Consider the following 20,323-nt stretch of genomic DNA (forward strand, 5'->3'; position numbering starts at 1 on the left):
AATTTGATTAATACCTGTCAGCTTACTTGATTGTAATCCCCAAGGAACAATGATGGTATCTGTTTTTTTTTCTTTTTGCTCTGCTGCACAACTTGCTGAATCTTAGTTCCCTGGTTGGGGATTGAACCCAGGCTTCACCAGTGAAAGCTCTGAGTCCTAAACACTGGGCTGCCAGGAAATTCTGATACCTGTCTCTTTGTTCTGTTGTTTCTTTTATCTTTATAGTGCCAAGTATGTAGCAAGTGCTTAATAAATACCTAACACAGTGCCTGGACCATAATAAATTCTCAATAAAATGTTCACAAAATATTATTAGGAAGGGAAATCAGATCATGTATGAAAGTAAGGAGAAAGCAAATGAACTTTCCAGGTACTTTTATTCCACTTCCATTGAGTTCTTGCTGTTTTTTTTGTTAATGACTTTTCCTTTAATCTCAAGCTTCAATCCTATGGTTACCCTTACCATATCTGTGACTCCTGAAGGTGTCTATTCTTAATCCAGCAGCCTGGTGAACTATTTTTTATTGTTGCCTGAAAGTGTCAGAAGTAGGTGGATGATCAGGTATCCAAAGCTTTCAAATAAACGCCATATTGAGCTTTTCTCCAGAGATAACGACTTGTCACACCAAAAAGGCATTAGGCTTTTCCATATGATTATTCTATATCAAATTCAGAAACTGGAAGATGTTCAACATACTTTACTTCCTGTGAGTGTGGTCTGACCAAAAAAGGAAGAATTGAACCTATGAAAAAACAGGGGGTTCCCCTGACTCTTGTTTCTGATCTTCTAGCTCTTTGATTCTCAAAATATGGTCTAGCATCACTGGCATTGGCCAAGAGTAGGAACTTCTTAAATGCAGAATATAAGTTCCCAACCCCAAGAATCTATATTTTAATAAGTTGCCTGGGGCTTGAAAAACTTAAGAACATAGTGTAAACAGGTACCCACTTCAGAATGGGAAGAGACTCTGTAGTCCAAAGGTTTCTAAATGTCCTTGGTACCAGAATCCTGTGAGACACTTGTCTAAAAAATATGGATTCCATTGAGAGTTTAATTTTTTAGGCTTAGGATGGGGCTCCAGAATGACTCTGATGCCACCAACACATAAAATGACATTTGGAAACTGCTGATTTTGTCCAGCTTTATAATTTCACGCAGGAGGTGACTGAGTTAGGAAGCTTTAGCAGCTTGCCTTTAGTCACTAGATAGTGATAAAGCTGCACTGGAAAAGAATTCTTTTGGAGGGAGATTACAAGTGTTTACTTTTATTTTTTTCATTCTGGTATTTTTAAAATATTTTATTATGAAAAGTTTCAAGCATACAGAAAATTCGATAGAATTTTCACAGTAAACATCTGTATACTGACAGCTTATATTCCACCATTAACATTACTATCCTTGCTTTATCACATATATATTCACTTCATTTCATTCCTCTATTCATCCATCCCCCCTCTATCTTTTTTAATGTATTTCACAGTAAACTGCACATATCAGTATAATCTCCCAAACACTGCATCATGTATATAAGATAATTTGTTTGACTTCTCATCTTTTCACTGTGTCACACGTTTTTCATAGGAAGGGCAAGAATGTTATGAAGATAGCAGAAGTGAGAAAAACAGTAAAAACATGTAAAAGAAGGAAAGCAGGAAACACTGGTGATTAAGGATGATTACCTCCAATTTCTGAAGTACAGAAAACCTCACACAAATCTAGTAAGTTTATGCAAATTATTACAGAGAGTAATTTAAAAAACAGTACCCCCTAGATATGTATTAACTTCATGAAGATTGATCTTTGGCACTAACTCAATATTAGGAGCTGCCATGCTATTGTTCCCTGTGACAACACTTCCCTCTTAGAAATCATGATATTCACGTCCCAAATATACACATCCTGTAACAGCCCTAGCTCTGGCGTCTTTCCGGCACACTAGGATACCACTAATATGAAACGAAACTGAATGTGGAATAAGCAGGGAGACTAATCCCTTCCCAGTGATGAGAAACAAATGTGGACTATGTTTCTCTTTTCTCCTGACAGTAAATTTTTTTATTTAAAAACCTGATAAAATACACATAACAAAAATTTACTATTTTGACCATTTTAAAAACTTAATAGGTTTTAGATTTTAGAACAGTTTCAGATTTACAGAAAAATTAGCAGATTGTACAGAGAAATCCCATATACCTGTTCCCCTGCACTCAGTTCCCCTATGATTGCTTCAGCATGGCATATGTTACAGTTATTGAATCAATAGTGATACATAATTATTAACCCATGTAGCCCATAGCTTACATTCAAGTTCCCTATTTGTGTTGTACAGCTGTGTGAGTTTTGACAAATGGGTAATGTCATGTATCTGTTATTACAGAATCACACAGGATAGTTTCACTGCCTAAAAATCCAGTCCTCCATCTATTCATTGCTTCTCCCTCCCTATTACCTAGTGGCAACCACTGATCTTTTTACTGTGTCTGCAGTTTTTCCTTTTCAATAATGTTGTATGGTTGGAATTATTATACAGTAGAAGGCCTTTTCAGTTTGGTTTCTTTTACTTGGACATATGCATTTACGCACTGGTCATAGCAAACACCCTCTTGCAACAACACAAGAGAAGCCTCTGCACATGGACATCACCAGATGGTCAACACCGAAATCAGATTGATTATATTCTTTGCAGCCAAAGATGGAGAAGCTCTCAGTCAGCAAAAACAAGACCAGGAGCTGACTATCGCTCAGATCATGAACTCGTTATTGCCAAATTCAGACTTAAATTGAAGAAAGTGGAGAAAACCACTAGACCATTCAGGCATGACCTAAATCAAATCCCTTATGATTATACAGTGTAAGTGAGAAATAGATTTAACAGACTAGATCTGATAGACAGAGTGCCTGATGAAGTATGGACAGAGGTTCATGACATTGTACAGAAGACAGGGATCAAGACCATCCCCATGGAAAAAAAATGCAAAAAAGCAAAATGGCTGTCTGAGGAGGCCTTACAAATAGCTGTGAAAAGAAGAGAAGCAAAAAGCAAAGGAGAAAAGGAAAGATATAAGCATCTGAATGCAGAGTTCCAAAGAATAGCAAGAAAAGATAAGAAAGCCTTCCTCAGCGATCAATGCAAAGAAATAGAGGAAAACAACAGAATGGGAAAGACTAGAGATCTCTTCAGGAAAATTAGAGATACGAAGGGAACATTTCATGCAAAGATGGGCTCAATAAAGGACAGAAACGGTATGGACCTAACAGAAGCAGAAGATATTAAGAAGCGGTGGCAAGAATACACAGAAGAACTGTACAAAAAAGATCTTCATGACCCAGATAATCACGATGGTGTGATCACTGACCTAGAGCCAGACATCCTGGAATGTGACGTCAGGTGGGCCTTAGAAAGCATCACTACGAACAAAGCTAGTGGAGGTGATGGAATCCCAGTTGAGCTATTTCAAATCCTAAAAGATGATGCTGTGAAAGTGCTGCACTCAATATGCCAGCACATTTGGAAAACTCAGCAGTGGCCACAGGACTAGAAAAGGTCAGGTTTCATTCCAATCCCAAAGAAAGGCAATGCCAAAGAATGCTCAAAACTGCTGCACAATTGCACTCATCTCACACGCTAGTAAAGTAATGCTCAAAATTCTCCAAGCCAGGCTTCAGCAATATGTGAACCGTGAACTTCCAGATGTTTAAGCTGGTTTTAGAAAAGGCAGAGGAACCAGAGATCAAATTGCCAACATCCGCTGGATCATGGAAAAAGCAAGAGAGTTCCAGAAAAACACCTATTTCTGCTTTATTGACTATGCCAAAGCCTTTGACTGTGTGGATCACAATAAACTGTGGAAAATTCTGAAAGAGATGGGAATACCAGACCACCTGACCTGCCTCTTGAGAAACCTATATGCAGGTCAGGAAGCCACAGTTAGAACTGGACATGGAACAACGTACTGGTTCCAAATAGGAGAAGAAGTACGTCAAGGCTGTATATTGTCACCCTGCTTATTTAACTTCTATGCAGAGTACATCATGAGAAACACTGGACTGGAAGAAACACAAGCTGGAATCAAGATTGCTGGGAGAAATATCAATAACCTCAGATATGCAGATGACACCACCCTGATGGCAGAAAGTGAAGAGGAACTAAAAAGCCTCTTGATGAATGTGAACGAGGAGAGTGAAAAAGTTGGCTTAAAACTCAACATTCAGAAAACCAAGATAAGGGCATCCAGTCCCATCACTTCATGGCAAATAGATGGGGAAACAGTGGAAACAGTGGCTGACTATTTTTCTGGGCTCCAAAATCATTGCAGATGGTGATTGCAGCCATGAAATTATAAGATGCTTAGTCCTTGGAAGGAAAGTTATGACAAACCTAGATAGTGTATTGAAAAGCAGAGACATTATTTTGCCGACAAAGGTCCATCTAGTCAAGGCTATGGTTTTTCCAGTGGTCATGTATGGGTGTGAGAGTTGGACTGTGAAGAAGGCTGAGCGCCGAAGAATTGATGCTTTTGAACTGTGGTGTTGGAGAAGACTCTTGAGAGTCCCTTGGACTGCAAGGTGATCCAACCAGTCCATCTTAAAGGAGATCCTTCCTGGCTGTTCATTGGTAGGAGTGATGTTGAAGCTGAAACTCCAATACTTTGGCTACTTGAGTATACTCATACCTAAGTATGAGTCAGTGAAGAGCTGACTCATTTGAAAAGACCCTGACGCTGGGAAAGATTGAGGGCAGGAGGAGAAGGGGATAACAGAGGATGAGATGGTTGGATGGTATCACTGACTCAATGGACAGTGATTTGGGTGGACTCCGGGATTTGGTGATGGACAGGGATGCCTGATGTGCTGTGGTTCATGGGGTCACAAAGAGTTGGACACGACAGAGCGACTAAACTGAACTGAAGTGAATAGGTGTGTGCTGCTGCTGCTGCTAAGTTGCTTCAGTTGTGTCGGACTCTGTGCGACCTCATAGACGGCAGCCCACCAGGCTCCCCTGTCCCTGGGATTCTCCAGACAAGAACACTGGAGTGGGTTGCCATTTCCTTCTCCAATGCATGAAAGTGAAAAGTGAAAGTGAAGTCACTCAGTCGTGTCTGACTCTTAGCGACCCCATGGACTGTAGCCCACTAGGCTCCTCCATCCATGGCATTTTCCAGGCAAGCGTATTGGAGTGGGGTGCCATTGTAGTGGTACCATATTAACCATTTTAAAGTTCATAGTGCAGTAGCATTAAGTACATTCACATTATTGTGCTACCATCACCAAAAAACTTTTCATCTAGTATGACTAAAACTCTGTACCCAGTAAACAGCTCCCCAGTCCCTTCTTCAGCCTCTGTGACCGCCATCACACTGTCTCTAAGAATTTAAATACTCTTAAAGTACCTCATGTAAGTGAAATCATACAGCATTTGTCTTTGTTTTATCTTTAACTGATGATTGCTTTACTATATTGGTTTGATTTCTGTCGTACGGTATTTGTCTTTTTGTGACTGCCTTATTTCGCTGAGCATAATGCCCTCAAGTTACAGCTATGTGGTGGCATGAGTAAGAATTTCTTTCCAAAGTTTGATTATATATTTCTTATTCATATATTACTTATACAGTCATCAGACATCTGCCATTGGTGAACACTTTGGGTGTCTAGCACACACTAGCTATTGGGACTAATACTGCTATGAACATGGGTGTACAAATGTCTTTGAGAGCCTGCTTTGGGTTTTTTTTAGTATGTGCCCAAAAGTAGAACTGCTGGATCATTCTGTAATTCTATTTTTAATTTTTTGAGGAACAGCCATACTATTTTCCACAGCAGCTGTACCATTTTACATTCCTAGCAATAGTGCACAAGGGTTTAAATTTCTCCACATCCTTATCAACGCCTATCTGTGTTTTTTTATTTTTTGTTTTGTTTTGATGGTAGCCATCCTAATGAACGTGAATTGGTATCTCACTGTGGTTTTGTGCTGAGAGTGAATTTTAGTGACATGTATACTGGCTGTCAATATCAGGCCAGATAGAAAGAGCTCCTCGGAGATCAGCCTTTCTGTTAGAAATCATTAGAACTTCAGGGTACTCTGCTTTGGGACTAAGCAAATCTCCCTGTAAACTTCAACAGAGAAGTTAATTCATTGGGCATTAGGCTGTTGATTTCTGTTTTGTTTTTTTTAAAGATTTGTTATCAAAGTTTTTTTTCTTCCCTAAATTCAGATTCCCTTATATATTAAACATTTGTTTTATGCAGTTTTGTATATCACTTAAGTGTGTATGTGTGTGTGTATTGTGAGTTTTACTGGAGTATGTTATACATATGTTGCAATTCAGCCATCCATTCAGACTCCCTCTAGTACTTAACAGGAAATATTCAGGGACAGTGTTTGCTCTGTAAGCTCCAGAATCAGTTTTAGCCCTCTCTCTGTTCCTATGTGGCTCCATACAGGCCTCCACTCAGTTAGAGCCCATGGTTACTCCTCTGCCAGTCATCATCTTGCAGTTCTAGGGAGGCTGTCTCAATTAGATCTCAGCCTCTGTTCCTCCTACTACAGGCTGGTTCTGAACCATCAGTGGCTGCACAAGGGAAAAAGGGCAGGTGGGGGTGAGAAACTCTGCTTTCTCTCTTTCTATGCCTTTTATTTATTTTTCTTGCCTTGTTACAGTAACTTACTATTAAGTTCCAGATCTTCCAGATACTGTGTTAAAAAGGACTGATGAAGTGGATGTCCTTGACTTGCCCCTGATTTTAGAGGGAAAGATGTCAAGTCTTTTATTGTTAAGTATGCTGTTAGCTGTAGGGTTTTTTGCGGATGCTTTTTTCAAGTTGGGGAAATTTCCCTCTATTTTTAGTTTGCTGAGAGGCTTTTTCCCCTTGAATGGATGTTGGATTTTTATCAAATGCCTTTTCTGTATCAATAAGACTGGTTTTTTGAATCCACATCTCTGATTCCAGCAAATTCTTCCTGGAATGATTGTGAGAATTTTTACTTTAGGTGATTACCACCTATGCCCAAAATGGTTGGGTTGGAGGCCCTCAGAAGGCTACCACTTCAAAACGAAAGAGCCATGAAAATCAGTACATCTTTAGTGTCCAGAGTATTTGCTCTCAACTCTACAAGCAGAAGGACATCAGTAACACAGCTGATATTAAACTTCACTCAGTCTTGCCCAGTTTCATTTTCATGATCAATTCTAGGAATCTTACCCTGGATCCTGAAACACTTCACTATAGTTTGAAGTCTCAGCCAGTGCTCAAGCAAAAGTCCACTCAGAAAAACAAGCAACAAGCTACACTAAGGATTGTTGTTTGAAACACTGGTTTTGGAGGGTTCTGTGTTTATATGAGTTTGTGAAATGTTGGTAAAAGGAGGTTAAAGAGTATTCTTTGTCATAGGAGGTCTCAGAGCTTTAGGTAAACTAATATGTATGATAAATCTCCCAATAGAAGAAATACAGGAGGCTTGCTTTCCCAAATTTTTTGATTATGAAAGTGTTGTATTTCAGAACATCTGAGTAATGAGCTTTGGAGAAAGTTGGTTTACAGGTGAAAGAAATCTAGATTCACAGAATTTTTTTTTTTTTTATCCCAACCAAAATATTTAACATAGTCTAACACCCAAAAAACTATGCCTTTTATCCAACACCGTACAACATTAAAGTATATTAAGTTTAAATTTAGCATTCAGGTTACTAGTTTGTTTTCCCTACCAAGAAGATGGGGGTCCTGATTTGCAGTAGAAGCCTACTCAGAGGAACCTTTTAAGATTAATGGAAAAGTTTGGTCCAAAATGGGTCTTGAGAAGAGAAAAATCTTCGAAATGATAGCTTTTACAGTTTCAGCTTGTGTTCTGAGACTTAAAAAACTGTTTTGGAAGGACACCCCCAGCTACATTTAGACTGGTCCTTTGGTTTAACAATTAATTTGGGAACGGGTGGGGCGTTGTAATACGCGTGCGTTTGGGGAGGTCGTTCGATTTCACCAAATCCAGACTAGAAGTTTTTCAGATTGCTCAGCACAGGCCCAGACAGGAGGTCTCCTTTGGGCCACAGCCAAACAGCTGCACCGCGCGTGCTGGGAACCGTCCAGGCAGAGGTGGAACCGCAGCAAGGGGCCTCAAGGCGTCTCAGCCAAGTCACACCGTCCGGGGTCCCCGCCTAGCGGAAATACACATCCCAAACCCCTGCTCTCCACCCACCCACCCCGCCCTGGTCCGGATTAGGGGAGCTGGGCGGAGTCCAGGCAGCGGCCACTCCCCGGGCTCGGAAAAAAAACTGGGACGTTACGGACACAGAGCTGGCTGGGCCAGCAGCGCGTGGCACGCGCTCTCCCTCCCGCGCATGCTCCGGCCGGCCGCCTCCGGTCCCATCCCGGGTCCCGCCTCTCTCGCTCTCTTTCCCCCTCCCCCGCCAGCCTCCCTCCGAGCTTGGCCCCTCCGGGCGCGCGGCCGACGTCCCAGTTGCGTGCCGGCGCCTGACTTCACTTCCGGCTAACGCGCGCTGCTTGCCCCCTGGCCCCGGATGGTGACTGGTGGTGGTGCTGCACCTCCCGGGACTGTCACTGAGCCGCTTCCCAGTGTGATTGTGCTGAGCGCAGGCCGGAAGATGGCGGCTGCGGCTGCGGCGGCCTCTGGCCCGGGCTGCTCCTCGGCGGCGGGGGCGGGAGCGGCCGGGGTCTCCGAGTGGCTGGTGCTGCGGGACGGCTGCATGCGCTGCGACGCCGACGGGCTGCACAGCCTCTCCTACCACCCGGCGCTGAACGCCATCCTGGCCGTGACCAGTCGCGGGACCATCAAAGTCATCGACGGCACCTCAGGGGCCACCCTGCAGGCCTCGGCGCTCAGCGGTGAGTGTGCGGCAACGCCGGGCGGGGGCCGGGCCCGCCGCGGGAGGAGCCGGGCCCCGGGATGCCGGGGAAGGAAGCCGCCCAGGCTCGGCCTCCGGAGGAGGGGAGCGGCGGAAGGCAGGGCTGGGGGCTCAGGCCTGGCTGTGAAGGGAGGCCGGGAAGCTGATGGAGGAGGACCGTAGAAGTTGGCTATTTCAGCGGCTGCAGCTGGGAAGGAAAGACGGGCGAGACGGGGAGTGGTGGGAGTTGCCTTTCGGGCTTTGAGCGTCCGGTGTGGGTTGGTCCTCTTGGAGACGTGAGGAGGCCTAAGAGCTCGGCACCGGAGAAGCCCAGGCTCCGGGTTAGGTCCTGGAGAGGGTGTCGGTACAGTTTCTGTTAGAAAGCGAAAGGGTTGCAGGGTTGGTCCGGACTTGAGAGGCCGGTGGCCAGAGGCAAGCGTCCGAGCCGGCATCCAAGCCCTCGCCTCTTGTGGAGAGAGGAGGATCCGCGTCTGTTCCTGGGACCCGCAGGTGCTGGGATGTACGGCAGGCTTCGCGCCCAGCGTGGGGGTTGGGTGGGCCTGGAGTGGGGGCGGGGAGGGAAGTAGGAGGGCCGGCTGCCTGAACTGTTCCGTCGACCGCTTTAGGGCTCGGGCGGACGCCGTGGAAGACTGGCCCTTGTTCCCCGGCTCGGGGCTTCCGCCTTCTACCCCCCAGGGATGAGAAACTCAGCACCTGCGGTGTATGAGCTGTAGATTCCTTTGGGTTCGTAATGAGGTGAAACTTCCGGCGTTCTCTGCTGGTTTTACCACTGCGAGCCAAGAGTTGGGATAAGGGGGAAATGTGTGAGGCTCAGCGGTGGAGGAGACCAGTTCTGGCTGCTGTAAACCTTAGTCCAGGACGGGACTTTGAGTATGCGAGAGGTGAACGCTCGATGGGCTGTAGTAGAGTGTTTTGGAGTTGTCCTGGCAAGGTTAAGTTTGGGTGAATTGACATTTCATTTGCGGTTGAATGATGAGTGGCTTAATTTAGATGTTACAAATCGAGACTGAAAAGTTAGTATACGAGTTAGACTCCTGCACAGAGTGTAATGTACATAGCTGTCCGCATTTAGCCAAGTGGAAGTAGTTACGTGGTTTTACCAATTCACTTGTATTCTAACAGAGCCAAGTAAGGTGGTTATTCTGATTTACTGTTAGGCATTTAAGAGTAAATGGCAATTTAGGGATACAGAGTTAAAGGATTTAATTTTTGTTGATGTGAGCTTTGTGAAAGAAATGGATTTGGATAGCTATAGAAAATAAATCTGAAACACATCTAAAATATACCCAAGAGAAAGTTTGTATTGTAGCCTTGTGATTTTTCTTTTCTTGGCTTAGGCAAAGTACAAATGTGGTGTCCCAGATGTAGCAATGAGCATTCGCTGCAACTTGGGCATAACAGCTTGTCTCTCTGTATGGGAGGGTACTTCTCATTAATAGTTGGATTTCTTTCTTCTTAAACTCATTTAAATATATTTCACATCTGAAAAGGTATAAAGAACAATTGTGACAGACAACCATGTATTCCAGACTCAAAAAAACATTACAAACAGTGTTGAAGTTTTCTGTGTCCCTTCTGGATTGCATTCTTCCTGTTCTCTCTTTATACATGTCTTTATGTATTTTAGTATATACCTTTATGTTTAAACAGTATCTATTGGTGTCTTTCATGATTTTAAACTTTTAATAAGTAGTATCACAGTGTATGTATTTCTATTTCTATAAAAAATCTTATTAACAAAAGTCTTAAAATGTTTTCAATAGAAAGAGGACTCTTTAAGGGGTGTTTTTGTGTCTGGAGGCTGTGTTTCAGAAAGGTTATATGTGCCAGAGTTAGTTATAAATGATTGGGGAAATTGGATGTAAATGAATGTGCCTGTTCATGAAAAGGGAAGAAAACAGTCACTCACATGGTAGATTGCTAAAGGGGAGGGCTTTGGGTACATAATAAAAGTATAAAGGTAAATACATAAACTACAGCACTGATTGCAATTCATGGGGTTGCAAAGAGTCAGATACGACTGAGCGACTGAACTGAACAGAACTGAACAGCACTGATTTGAGATAACTTAGTTGAGGTAGGTTGGAACATTTAATTGGGAAGTATGGAAATGGATACAGTAGTGGATGGACGTGCATTGAGAATTGAGTAGTATGTGATTAGAATTATGTAGAAGAGTTTATGGCAAAACAAGGATTATAAAGCAGGTTTAAAAGTAACAATGGAAAAATTCAGAAATGTTTTCATATATGAGAAACGCGGTTGATTAATAATAATGATCAGAAGTCGTATAGGGTCCTGTATGTGTCATGTCTTCAGATGATTGGCCAAGGAATGAGGGATTTTATGTTTTGCCTTGAACATGCAAGTACTTGGTAGGTTTGCTTTTATTGGTGAATAGAGGGTGACAGTTCTGTCAGTAGAATGGGGAGAAGGTGCCATCAGTAACCATGGTCCTAACATGACCCATCTTTCCAGTTCTTGGGCAGTGAGCCACCTACTTTTCTACCCCCAGAGGAAAGACATCTTTGGGTAAGGGGATATGGAGTGATGTAACCATATAGAGCTTTATTGGGTGACAGTGTAGTCTTATGGATGGGTTCAGTTTATGGGGTTATGGGTAGCCTATTGGTGTAGATTGGAAATCGAAAAATGAGCAGGACTTGTATGTATATGTATTCACTTGTATGGCAATGATGGTGAACTTTTTATTTTATTTTTTAATTAATTTTAATTGGAGGCTAATTACTTTACAGTATTGTGGTGGTTTTTGGCATACATCAACGTGAATCAGCCATGGGTGTACACGTGTTCTCCGTCCTGAACCCCCCTCCCACCCCCCTCCCCATCCCGTCCCTCAGGGCCATCCCAGTGCACCAGCCCTGAGCACCCTGTCTCTTGCATCGAACCTGGACTGGCGATCTGTTTCACGTATGATAATATATATGTTTCAGTGCTATTCTCTCAAATCATCCCACCCTTGCCTTCTCCCACCGAGTCCAAAAGTCTGTTCTTTACATCTTGTGTCTCTTCTGCTGTCTCGCATATAGGGTCATCGTTACCATCTTTCTAAATTCCATATATATGCGTTGATATACTGTATTGGTGTTTTTCTTTCTGACTGACTTCTCTCTGTATAATAGGCTCCAGTTTCAGTGATGGTGAATTTTTAACTACCACTGTTGACTACTGTATATCTTCAAACTATGTGTCTCTCACATAAAATATTTATAAATACATTTTTCATTAGACTAAGGGTCATCAGTATATACTTAGGCAAGTATTTGCTCCTTGTTAGTGTTTTCACAAGTGTGTTAGTTGCTCAGTCGTGTCTGACTCTTTGCGACCCCATGGACCGTAGCCCACCAGACCCCTCCGTCCATGGAATTCTCCAGGCAAGAATACGGAAGTGGGTGGCCATTTCCTTCTCCAGGGGTTCTTCCCAACCCAGGGTTAAGGTTTATGAATGTGACTTTCAGTTACCTCCATGATCTGGCTTTTACCTGTCTTTCTAGTCTTGTCTCACCACTTTGTTCTGTGAAACTGGTTCATTTAATTTTTCTTCCCAACTGCAGTAATTTTACTCCTTCTTGGAATTCACCAATTCTCTCCAGAAAATTAGATGAATCTTACCCCTGTTTCAGGACCTAGAGCATATCTGTAACTTACTAATTCTTTTTGCCCGAAGTAAGCCACCGAACCCCTAAGCACATCGTCCTATTAATGCCTATTTTAGTAATTTGACAACTTAGCTGTTTGTGATATGTTTCCTGTTTTGAACTATTTAAATTTCATTTTATTTAGTTGTGTGTGAATATATGATGTCTGTTTAACTATATTTCAAACTCCTTGTGGGAAGGAGCCTGTCTACTTGTTTATATCTCCTCCACAGGACGCCTAGTACAATATTTAAATAAATATTTTTGATTTGCTGTATGTATACTAATGAGTTTGTTAAATGGATGCTTCTTTTTAACTGCTCAGTAAACACTTTCTTTGGCTTTGGGTTTTTTTCCTTTCTTTCATAAGTAGATTTTTTTTTTTTTAAAGAATCATTTCAGGTTCATAGTAAAACTGAGCAGAAAGTACAGAGTTCCCATATTACTCATGCCTCTATTCCCTTCATTGTCAACATCTGAGACCACACTGGTGTGTTTGTTACCGTCAGTGAACCTGCATTAATGCATCATTATCACCTAAAGTGCATAGTTTATATTCGTGTTCACCCTGTACATTCCATGGGTTCTGACTATATATGACATATTGGGGAATACAGTCTCATTAAAAAACCCTTACTCTGCCTATTCACCCCTCTCTCCTACTCTCTGACAACTATTGATCTTTTTATTGTCTCCACATAGTATGTAGCCTTTTCAGTATGGCTTCTTTCACATAATAATACGAATTTAAGTTTCTTTTATGTCTTTCTGTAGCTTGATGGTTATTTCCTTTTAGCACTGAATAATATATTACATTGTCTGGATTTACCACAGTTTGTCCATTCACCTACTGAAGGGTATCTTGTTTGCTTCCAGTTTGTGACAGTTATGAATAAAGCTGCTATAAATACCTGGGTCTAGGCATTTGTGTGTGCAAAAGTTTTCAGGTAATTTGGGTAAATACCAAGTCCTCCATGACTGCTGGAGCCTATGGCAGCAGTATGTTTAGTTTTGTAATAAATTATCAAACTGTCTTCTACAGTGGCTGTACCATTTTGCATTTCCAGAAGCAACAAATAAGAGTTCCCGTTGCTTTACATCTTCATCAGCATTTGATATTGTTAGTGTTTTGAATTGCTGCTTTTCTAATAGGTGTGTAATGGTATCTCAGTGTTTTAATTTGTAATTCTCTAAAGAAGTATCAATAACCTCAGATATACAGATGACACCACCCTTATGGCAGAAAGTGAAGAGGAACTGAAAAGCCTGTTGATGAAAAGTGAAAGTGGAGAGTGAAAAAGTTGGCTTAAAGCTCAATATTCAAAAAATGAAGATCATGGCATCCGGTCCCATGAGTTCATGGGAAATAGATGGAGAAACAGTGGAAACAGTGTCAGACTTTATTTTTGGGGGCTCCAAAGTCACTGCAGATGGTGACTGCAGCCATGAAATTAAAAGACGCTTACTCCTTGGAAGGAAAGTTATGACCAACCTAGAGAGCATATTGAAAAGCACAGACATTACTTTGCCGACAAAGGTCCGTCTAGTCAAGGCTATGGTTTTTCCAGTGGTCGTGAGTTGGACTGTGAAGAAGGCTGAGTGCTGAAGAATTGATGCTTTTGAACTGTGGTGTTGGAGAAGACTCTTGAGAGTCCCTTGGACTGCAAGGAGATCCAACCAGTCCATTCTGAAGGAGATCAGCCCTGGGATTTCTTTGGAAGGAATGATGCTAAAGCTGAAACTCCAGTACTTTGGCCACCTCATGTGAAGAGTTGACTCATTGGAAAAGACTGTGATGCTGGGAGGTATTGGGGGCAGGAGGAGAAGGGGACGACAAAGGATGAGATGGCTGGATGGCATCACTGACTCGATGGACGTGAGTCTGAGTGAACTCTGGGAGTTGGTGATGGACAGGGAGGCCTGGCACGCTGCGATTCATGGGGTTGCAAAAGTCGGACACGACTGAGCGACTGAACTGAACTGAATTTGGTTGAAATGCAGCATCTTCCTGTAGATCTCAGTTTTTGGAAATTGTAAATGATACAAATCATTTCCTATTTCCTGATTAATTTGGGTACATGAAGCCTTCCTAGTCTTGGTTATAAACATGTTATAGAGTTGGGACTGCAACAGCCCTACAAGATAGTTGTCTTCTAGATGCATCTGAGTTCCTTGCATGTTAAGTCGCTTCAGTCATGTCTGACTCTTTGCGACCCCATGGACTGTAGCCCACCAGGCTTCTCTGTCCATGGGACTCTCCAGGCAAGAATACTGGAGTGGGTTGCCATGCCCTCCTCCAGGGGATCTTCCTGACCCAGGAACAAACTCTGGTCTCTTAAGTCTCCTGCATTGGTATGTGGGCTCTTTATAGTAGCGTCATCTGGGAAGCCCATCTGAGTTCTGTATAAAAATTTAATTCAGCAAATATCTTTGTGGGCTATGACTGTGTACTTGTCTCTGTTTCAGTTGACTGACTTTAGTAATACTACATGATGACATATGTCAAAGATTTGGTGTTTTATTAGCAAAACATTTTCTATAATTAGAGTGAATTAATATTCATGTTTGTTTGCTTTATTTGTTTGTTTGTGTTTTTTGCCTCAATGCATGGCTTGTGGGATCTTAGTTCCTTGCCCAGGGATCAAACCCACACTCTCTGCATTGGAAGCGCTGAGTCTTAACCACTGGATCGCCAGGGAAGTCCCATGAATTAATAGTCTTAAAAAAGATTTTTCTGTGTTTTCAACATCCTCTATATTTACCCAAATTTTTACATTTGCCTCCCACATTTTCCTAACTGTTCAACGTGCAAAGATGGTTTTGCTCTAAGAAAGAATTTATTGTAGTCTTTGTTGTAGTAGTTTTAGACTTAATAATCAGAGGCAGTGTAAGATATCAATTTCTGGAGCTAAATAGTTTGAGCTTTAGTCTTGGTACTGTTTGATCTTGAAGTGCATCAATAAAGTGAGCATTACAATGTTATCTACCTCATAAGATAGTTGTGAGAATTGAAGTGAGCTAATATATGTTAAACATTAGAACAGATACATAGTGCTCACTCATTAAGTCGAGTCTGACTCTTTTTGACCCTGTGAACTGTAGTAGCCTGCCAGCCTAGTCCATGGGATTTTCTAGGCAAGAATACTGGAGTGGGTTGTCATTTCCTCATCCAGGGTATATAGTATGTGCTCTGTAAATGTTCTTATAGCAGTGGCCATTTGAAAGTTTGCTGATGTAGTAGATGTTTTTACTACAGGGATTTTGTTGAAATTGAAGTATTTTTTTCTTTCAGTTTTTCACATATGTGGAAATGGGACCAGTGAAATCTGAGAGAGATAAATATTAATATAGAGTAATGATTTTATATTACAAGAGAAATAAATTATGTAAGTTAATTCATTTTGGACTTGAAATTGTTAAAAGAGGCTGGTGATTTCATACATTGTTGAACATGTGGTAGGCATGGGGGCACAAAGTAAGGCAGCCTTTTTACTTTTGAATACATGCTTGGTGATATTTTCAGGTAAGCCATTTTAGCGTAAGTACTCTTAATAAAATATAGATGTGCAGATTATGTGAGTTTAGAGAAGGGAGTTTGTTCAATCTGAGGGGAATAGAGAAGGCTTCTCAAAGGATGTTGCCTTTATGATCAGTTTGGGAAGATGAGATAGTGGGAGGGATATCCTAGGCTAAGGTACTTGCTTATACAGAGACAATTAGGTCTTTAAAACCATATTAAATTCAGGGAAGTTTTGAGGGGAAGAGGAGTTGGGGTTGGATGGTTAGAGTTGAAGCTGAGAGATTGGGAAAGACAAGATCATAATACGTTTTGCTAAGAACTTTGGACTTGATGTCAATGGTAGGCAGCTTTTATAGGTTAAGACACAATCAGATTTTTTTGAAGAAAGATTCCAAGCTAATGCTCAGGTGTGAAAAGTGGCGAGAGCTGCGTGTAAGTTAGTTTGAGAGGTGGAAACAATATAATTCGACGAATGTAGGGATGAGGGGAATTGACAAGGTGGCAATTACTCAGACTTAGGTTTCTACTTTGGGTGACTGGGTGAATGAATTAACCTGAATAGAAGGTATGGTGAGTAGCTTTTGTTGGCATATGCTGAGGAGCAAGGGGGACATAGTGATTTCAGTTATGTTAATTTTGAGGTTCTTGAAGGACATCCCGGAAGAGATGGCCAGGAGCCATTTGGAAATTCAACTTGAAGGTTTGGAAATAAATGAAGTGTGAAGATTTGGGAATACAGGTTTGGAAGGCATTTCCATTTATAGAGAAAGCCTAGTCTATGGTTAAGTATATTGGCTCCGGAGCCAGATTGAGTTTCAGTCTGTGATTCATCACTTATTAGCTGTGTCCCAAAGCAAGATGCTTAACTCCCTCTGCTCTTAATAATTAGTACCCAACTCATTTGGTTCTTGGAAAGATGTTAAGTACATTGATACATGTAGATATTATTTGACCCATCATAAACACTCAATAAATGCTACCTTTTGTATTGGTGTTTTTAATTGCATCATTCATTTCAACAAGTGTTTGCCGTATGGGGATAATAAGATGAATTTTAAATCCACTCTTTCCCCAGTTTTGGAAAGCTGTCTAGAAGGGGTGACAGCTCAGCTGAGACTTGAAAGAAATGAAGTTGGCTAGGTAGAGGAAGTAGCATGAGCACAAGTAGGTGCATGAAGCAGGTAATATTTGTTATAAGCAGTTTAGTATTACAGTGCAAAGCATGAGGAAGGGAGTGATGGGAGAGACTGAGGATCTTGGACTTGGTTCTATGGGAGCTATGGCTTCATACTCTTACGTACAAGAACTCCCAGTTTATGGTAAAAAATGTAGGGCCCTATTACGATAGGTATGCTTTTAGCATTAATTGAGAAAATACAGCAAAAAGCTGCTACTTTTAAGTAGTTTTTATTGTAGATGTCTTATTATCTGTGTAATTTGAAAAATACTACAACACACATACTTTGAGCTTTCCTCATTGCTGGCTTAGCCTTGAAGTTTTTTTTTAATAGGGAAACAAATCAATTAACAGTCTTCTGCCTGTACTCCAGCTTCATAAATTTTGTTGTTATTATCTCCTTGGTCTTTTTGTCTTTGTGGGCTTGTTTAATGCCCTCTTTAATTATTTCCTGTCTTTGCAGTAGGATTGTAGGAGGAAGCAGAAGTAAATTGTATGTATTATGTCCTTGTTTAACTGGAAATCTGTAGTTATAACCATATGTAAGTTGTTGAACATTTGGAAATCTATCCTTAGGAATGTTCTCTATAACTATAGATAGAATGTAGACAACAATAGATAGAATGTAGACAACAATAGATTTCTGTAAAGTGAAAAAAAAAAAAGTGAAAGTGAAGTCACTTAGTTGTGTCTGACTCCTTGTGACTCCATGGACTGTAGCCTACCAGGATCCTGTGTCCATGGGATTTCCAGGCAAGAGTACTGGAGTGGGTTGCCATTTCCTTGTCCAGGGGAATCCTCCCGACCCAAGGATTGAAACCGGGTCTCCCACATTGCAGGCAGACGCTTTACTGTCTGAGCCACCAGGGAAGCCCACACTGTAAAGGAGTATATAAAAATAGTGGGAAGGCGGGTGGGAAGTGCCTCTCTGATATGTGCAGTGCACTGCTCAGAGTCTCAGGCAAAAGGTCATTTGGCAAGACACTTCCTGGGTTACCATCTCTAAAATGGGCTAGTAATTCTTGCCCAGGCTACATTATTATGTGATATGATAATGAATGTAGACATTCTTTGTAAGTTGAACTTCATATGTGAGGGATACAACAGGGTTAGCCAAACTCTTTGGGTATAGAGAGGAGAAAATGGAGGTACAAATGACAAAAAGGATAAATTAATTGCTACATAAAGTTAATTGTTTGTGACAAGGGCAGTGCTCCTAGAAGAAATAATTGTGGTCTAGTGTGAGTATGTTAAATCAGGGATGTATTTTTAGAGGAGATAAATATTATGTTTACTTTTTACAGGAATTAATAGCAATATTGGGGCAAATGGAAGTGTCTTCTTTGAAATTTATTGTGGGCACCAGGAATTCAAATCTTTATGATTTGTTTCTATGCTTTTACTTTGATTTATGAAGTTGAAGAGAGACAAGGAAGGCTGGGGAGATAGTACAGGGCAGTGGTTCTCAGCCTTGGTTGCTCCTTAGAGTCATCAGGAGAGTTTTTAAAGACATACTCTGCTAGGGTTCTAGTATTCTAACTTAAGTGACCTGGAGTGGAACCCAAGGCCACTTAAATTTTTATTATTTTAATTTTTAAAGCTTTCTCAGTGATTTTAATGTGCAGGCCAGGTTTAGAGGTTTTAACTTCACATAGAACCGTAAATGAACAAATGTATTTCATATGCTTGGAATAAATGAGAGATTTTATTTCAATTGAATAGTATTCTATTGTTGTTTAGTCACTGTGTCTGACTCTTTTTTGACCCCATGACTGTAGCCTGCCAGGCTCCTCTGTCCATGGGATTTCCCAGCAAAGAATACTGGAGGGGGTTGCCATTTTCTTTTCTAGGGGATCTTCCCGACCCAGGAATCAAACCTGTATCTCCTGCATTGGCAGGTGAATTCTTTACCATTGAGCCACCAGGGAAGCCTCAATAGTATTTATTCTGTTTAGGCTTAATTTTTTTTTTTTTTTTTTTTGGTAAGAAACACCTCCCAAGTTAGTTTCTTTGCTAATAAAACCTACCCCACAGTAAATTAAATTATAAGTGAAATACGCTTATAAGCAGAACGGTACCAAGGGCCAAATTCCTGTTGCTTTCTTTTGTACTTTTCTGATGTAATGCATTTTTGATTTTTTTTTTTAATCAGTTAAGTGCTGTGATACTTTTCACCAAAATGCCACTGCAGCAGGGACCTACTACTGGGAGTATGAGGAGAGGAGAGGGGAAAAAGCAGCTGTAGAGGGCAGAAATGGCTGGGATTATCTACCAGATCAGCTGTTTCATGCCTAAAATGTCTTTGTTTTATGTTGTATTAAGAAAAAAACTAACTACTAGAATGTTACATTTTATCATATTAGAGCTTAGTGGGTTTTAAAAAATATATACTTTTATTAAATTATATGGCTTTGCGGGGTCTTTGTTGTCGAGTGGGCTTTTCTCTAGCTGTGGTGAGCAGAGGCTACTCTAGTTGTGGTATGCGGTCTTCTCACTGCGGTGGCTTCTCGTAGAGCGTGGGCTCCAGGGAATGCAGGCTTCAGTGGCTGTGACACTTGGCTCAGTAGTTGGGGCTCCCGGGCTCAGTAGTTGTGGTGCACAGGCTTAGTTGCTGTGTGGGATCTTGTGGGACCAGGGATTGAACTTGTGTCTCCGGCATTGGCAGGTGGATTCCTTACCACTGAGCCAGCAGGGAAGCCCTAGAGCTTAGTTTTAATACATCAAAAAGTTCTTCAAAACTATGAAAAATGATTCATTTATTCAAAAACATTTACTGTGTGTCAAAAACTTATTGTTTATCAACAAAATCCTTTCCTAGAGCTCTGGTTTAGTGAAAAGAGGTATATTACACATACATGCAGGTGATGGTAGACACTATAAGAAATCAAAACTGATACGAGATGGTGGTGGGTAAATTTGTACTGTGTGGTCTGGGGGGGAGTCTCTCTGAGAAGGCCCTTGAGCAGATCCTAATGATGTGAGAGAGCAGCAAGGCAGGTATCCAGGGGAAGTTTCTGTTGGCTTGTTACTGTAGTATGGGGAAACAGCTGGATGGATTTTCATCATATTTGGATGGAATTTCACTTGCACTGATTTAAAATGTAG

The 20,323-nt window shown here is 41.4% G+C and overlaps 1 protein-coding gene across 8 annotated transcripts in view; it reads left to right on the forward strand.

The window, feature by feature from the left end:
- The first annotated feature begins 8,386 nt into the window (after window positions 1-8,386).
- BIRC6 (baculoviral IAP repeat containing 6) overlaps window positions 8,387-20,323 on the forward strand; it is a 213,342-nt gene continuing 201,405 nt past the window's right edge. For 4 of the 8 annotated variants that reach the window (XM_061432029.1, XM_061432035.1, XM_061432033.1 and 1 more), the window contains exon 1: window positions 8,393-8,842. In XM_061432029.1, coding sequence (XP_061288013.1) covers window positions 8,518-8,842 — 325 coding nt within the window. In that variant the 5' untranslated portion in view covers window positions 8,393-8,517. Of the gene's footprint in view, window positions 8,843-20,323 lie in introns of all 8 variants that reach the window. The other 4 variants (XM_061432032.1, XM_061432030.1, XM_061432034.1 and 1 more) reach the window with 2 other exon arrangements.

The sequence above is a fragment of the Bos javanicus genome, chromosome 11, assembly GCF_032452875.1.
Source record: "Bos javanicus breed banteng chromosome 11, ARS-OSU_banteng_1.0, whole genome shotgun sequence".
In the NCBI taxonomy this organism is placed as follows: Eukaryota; Metazoa; Chordata; class Mammalia; order Artiodactyla; family Bovidae; genus Bos; species Bos javanicus.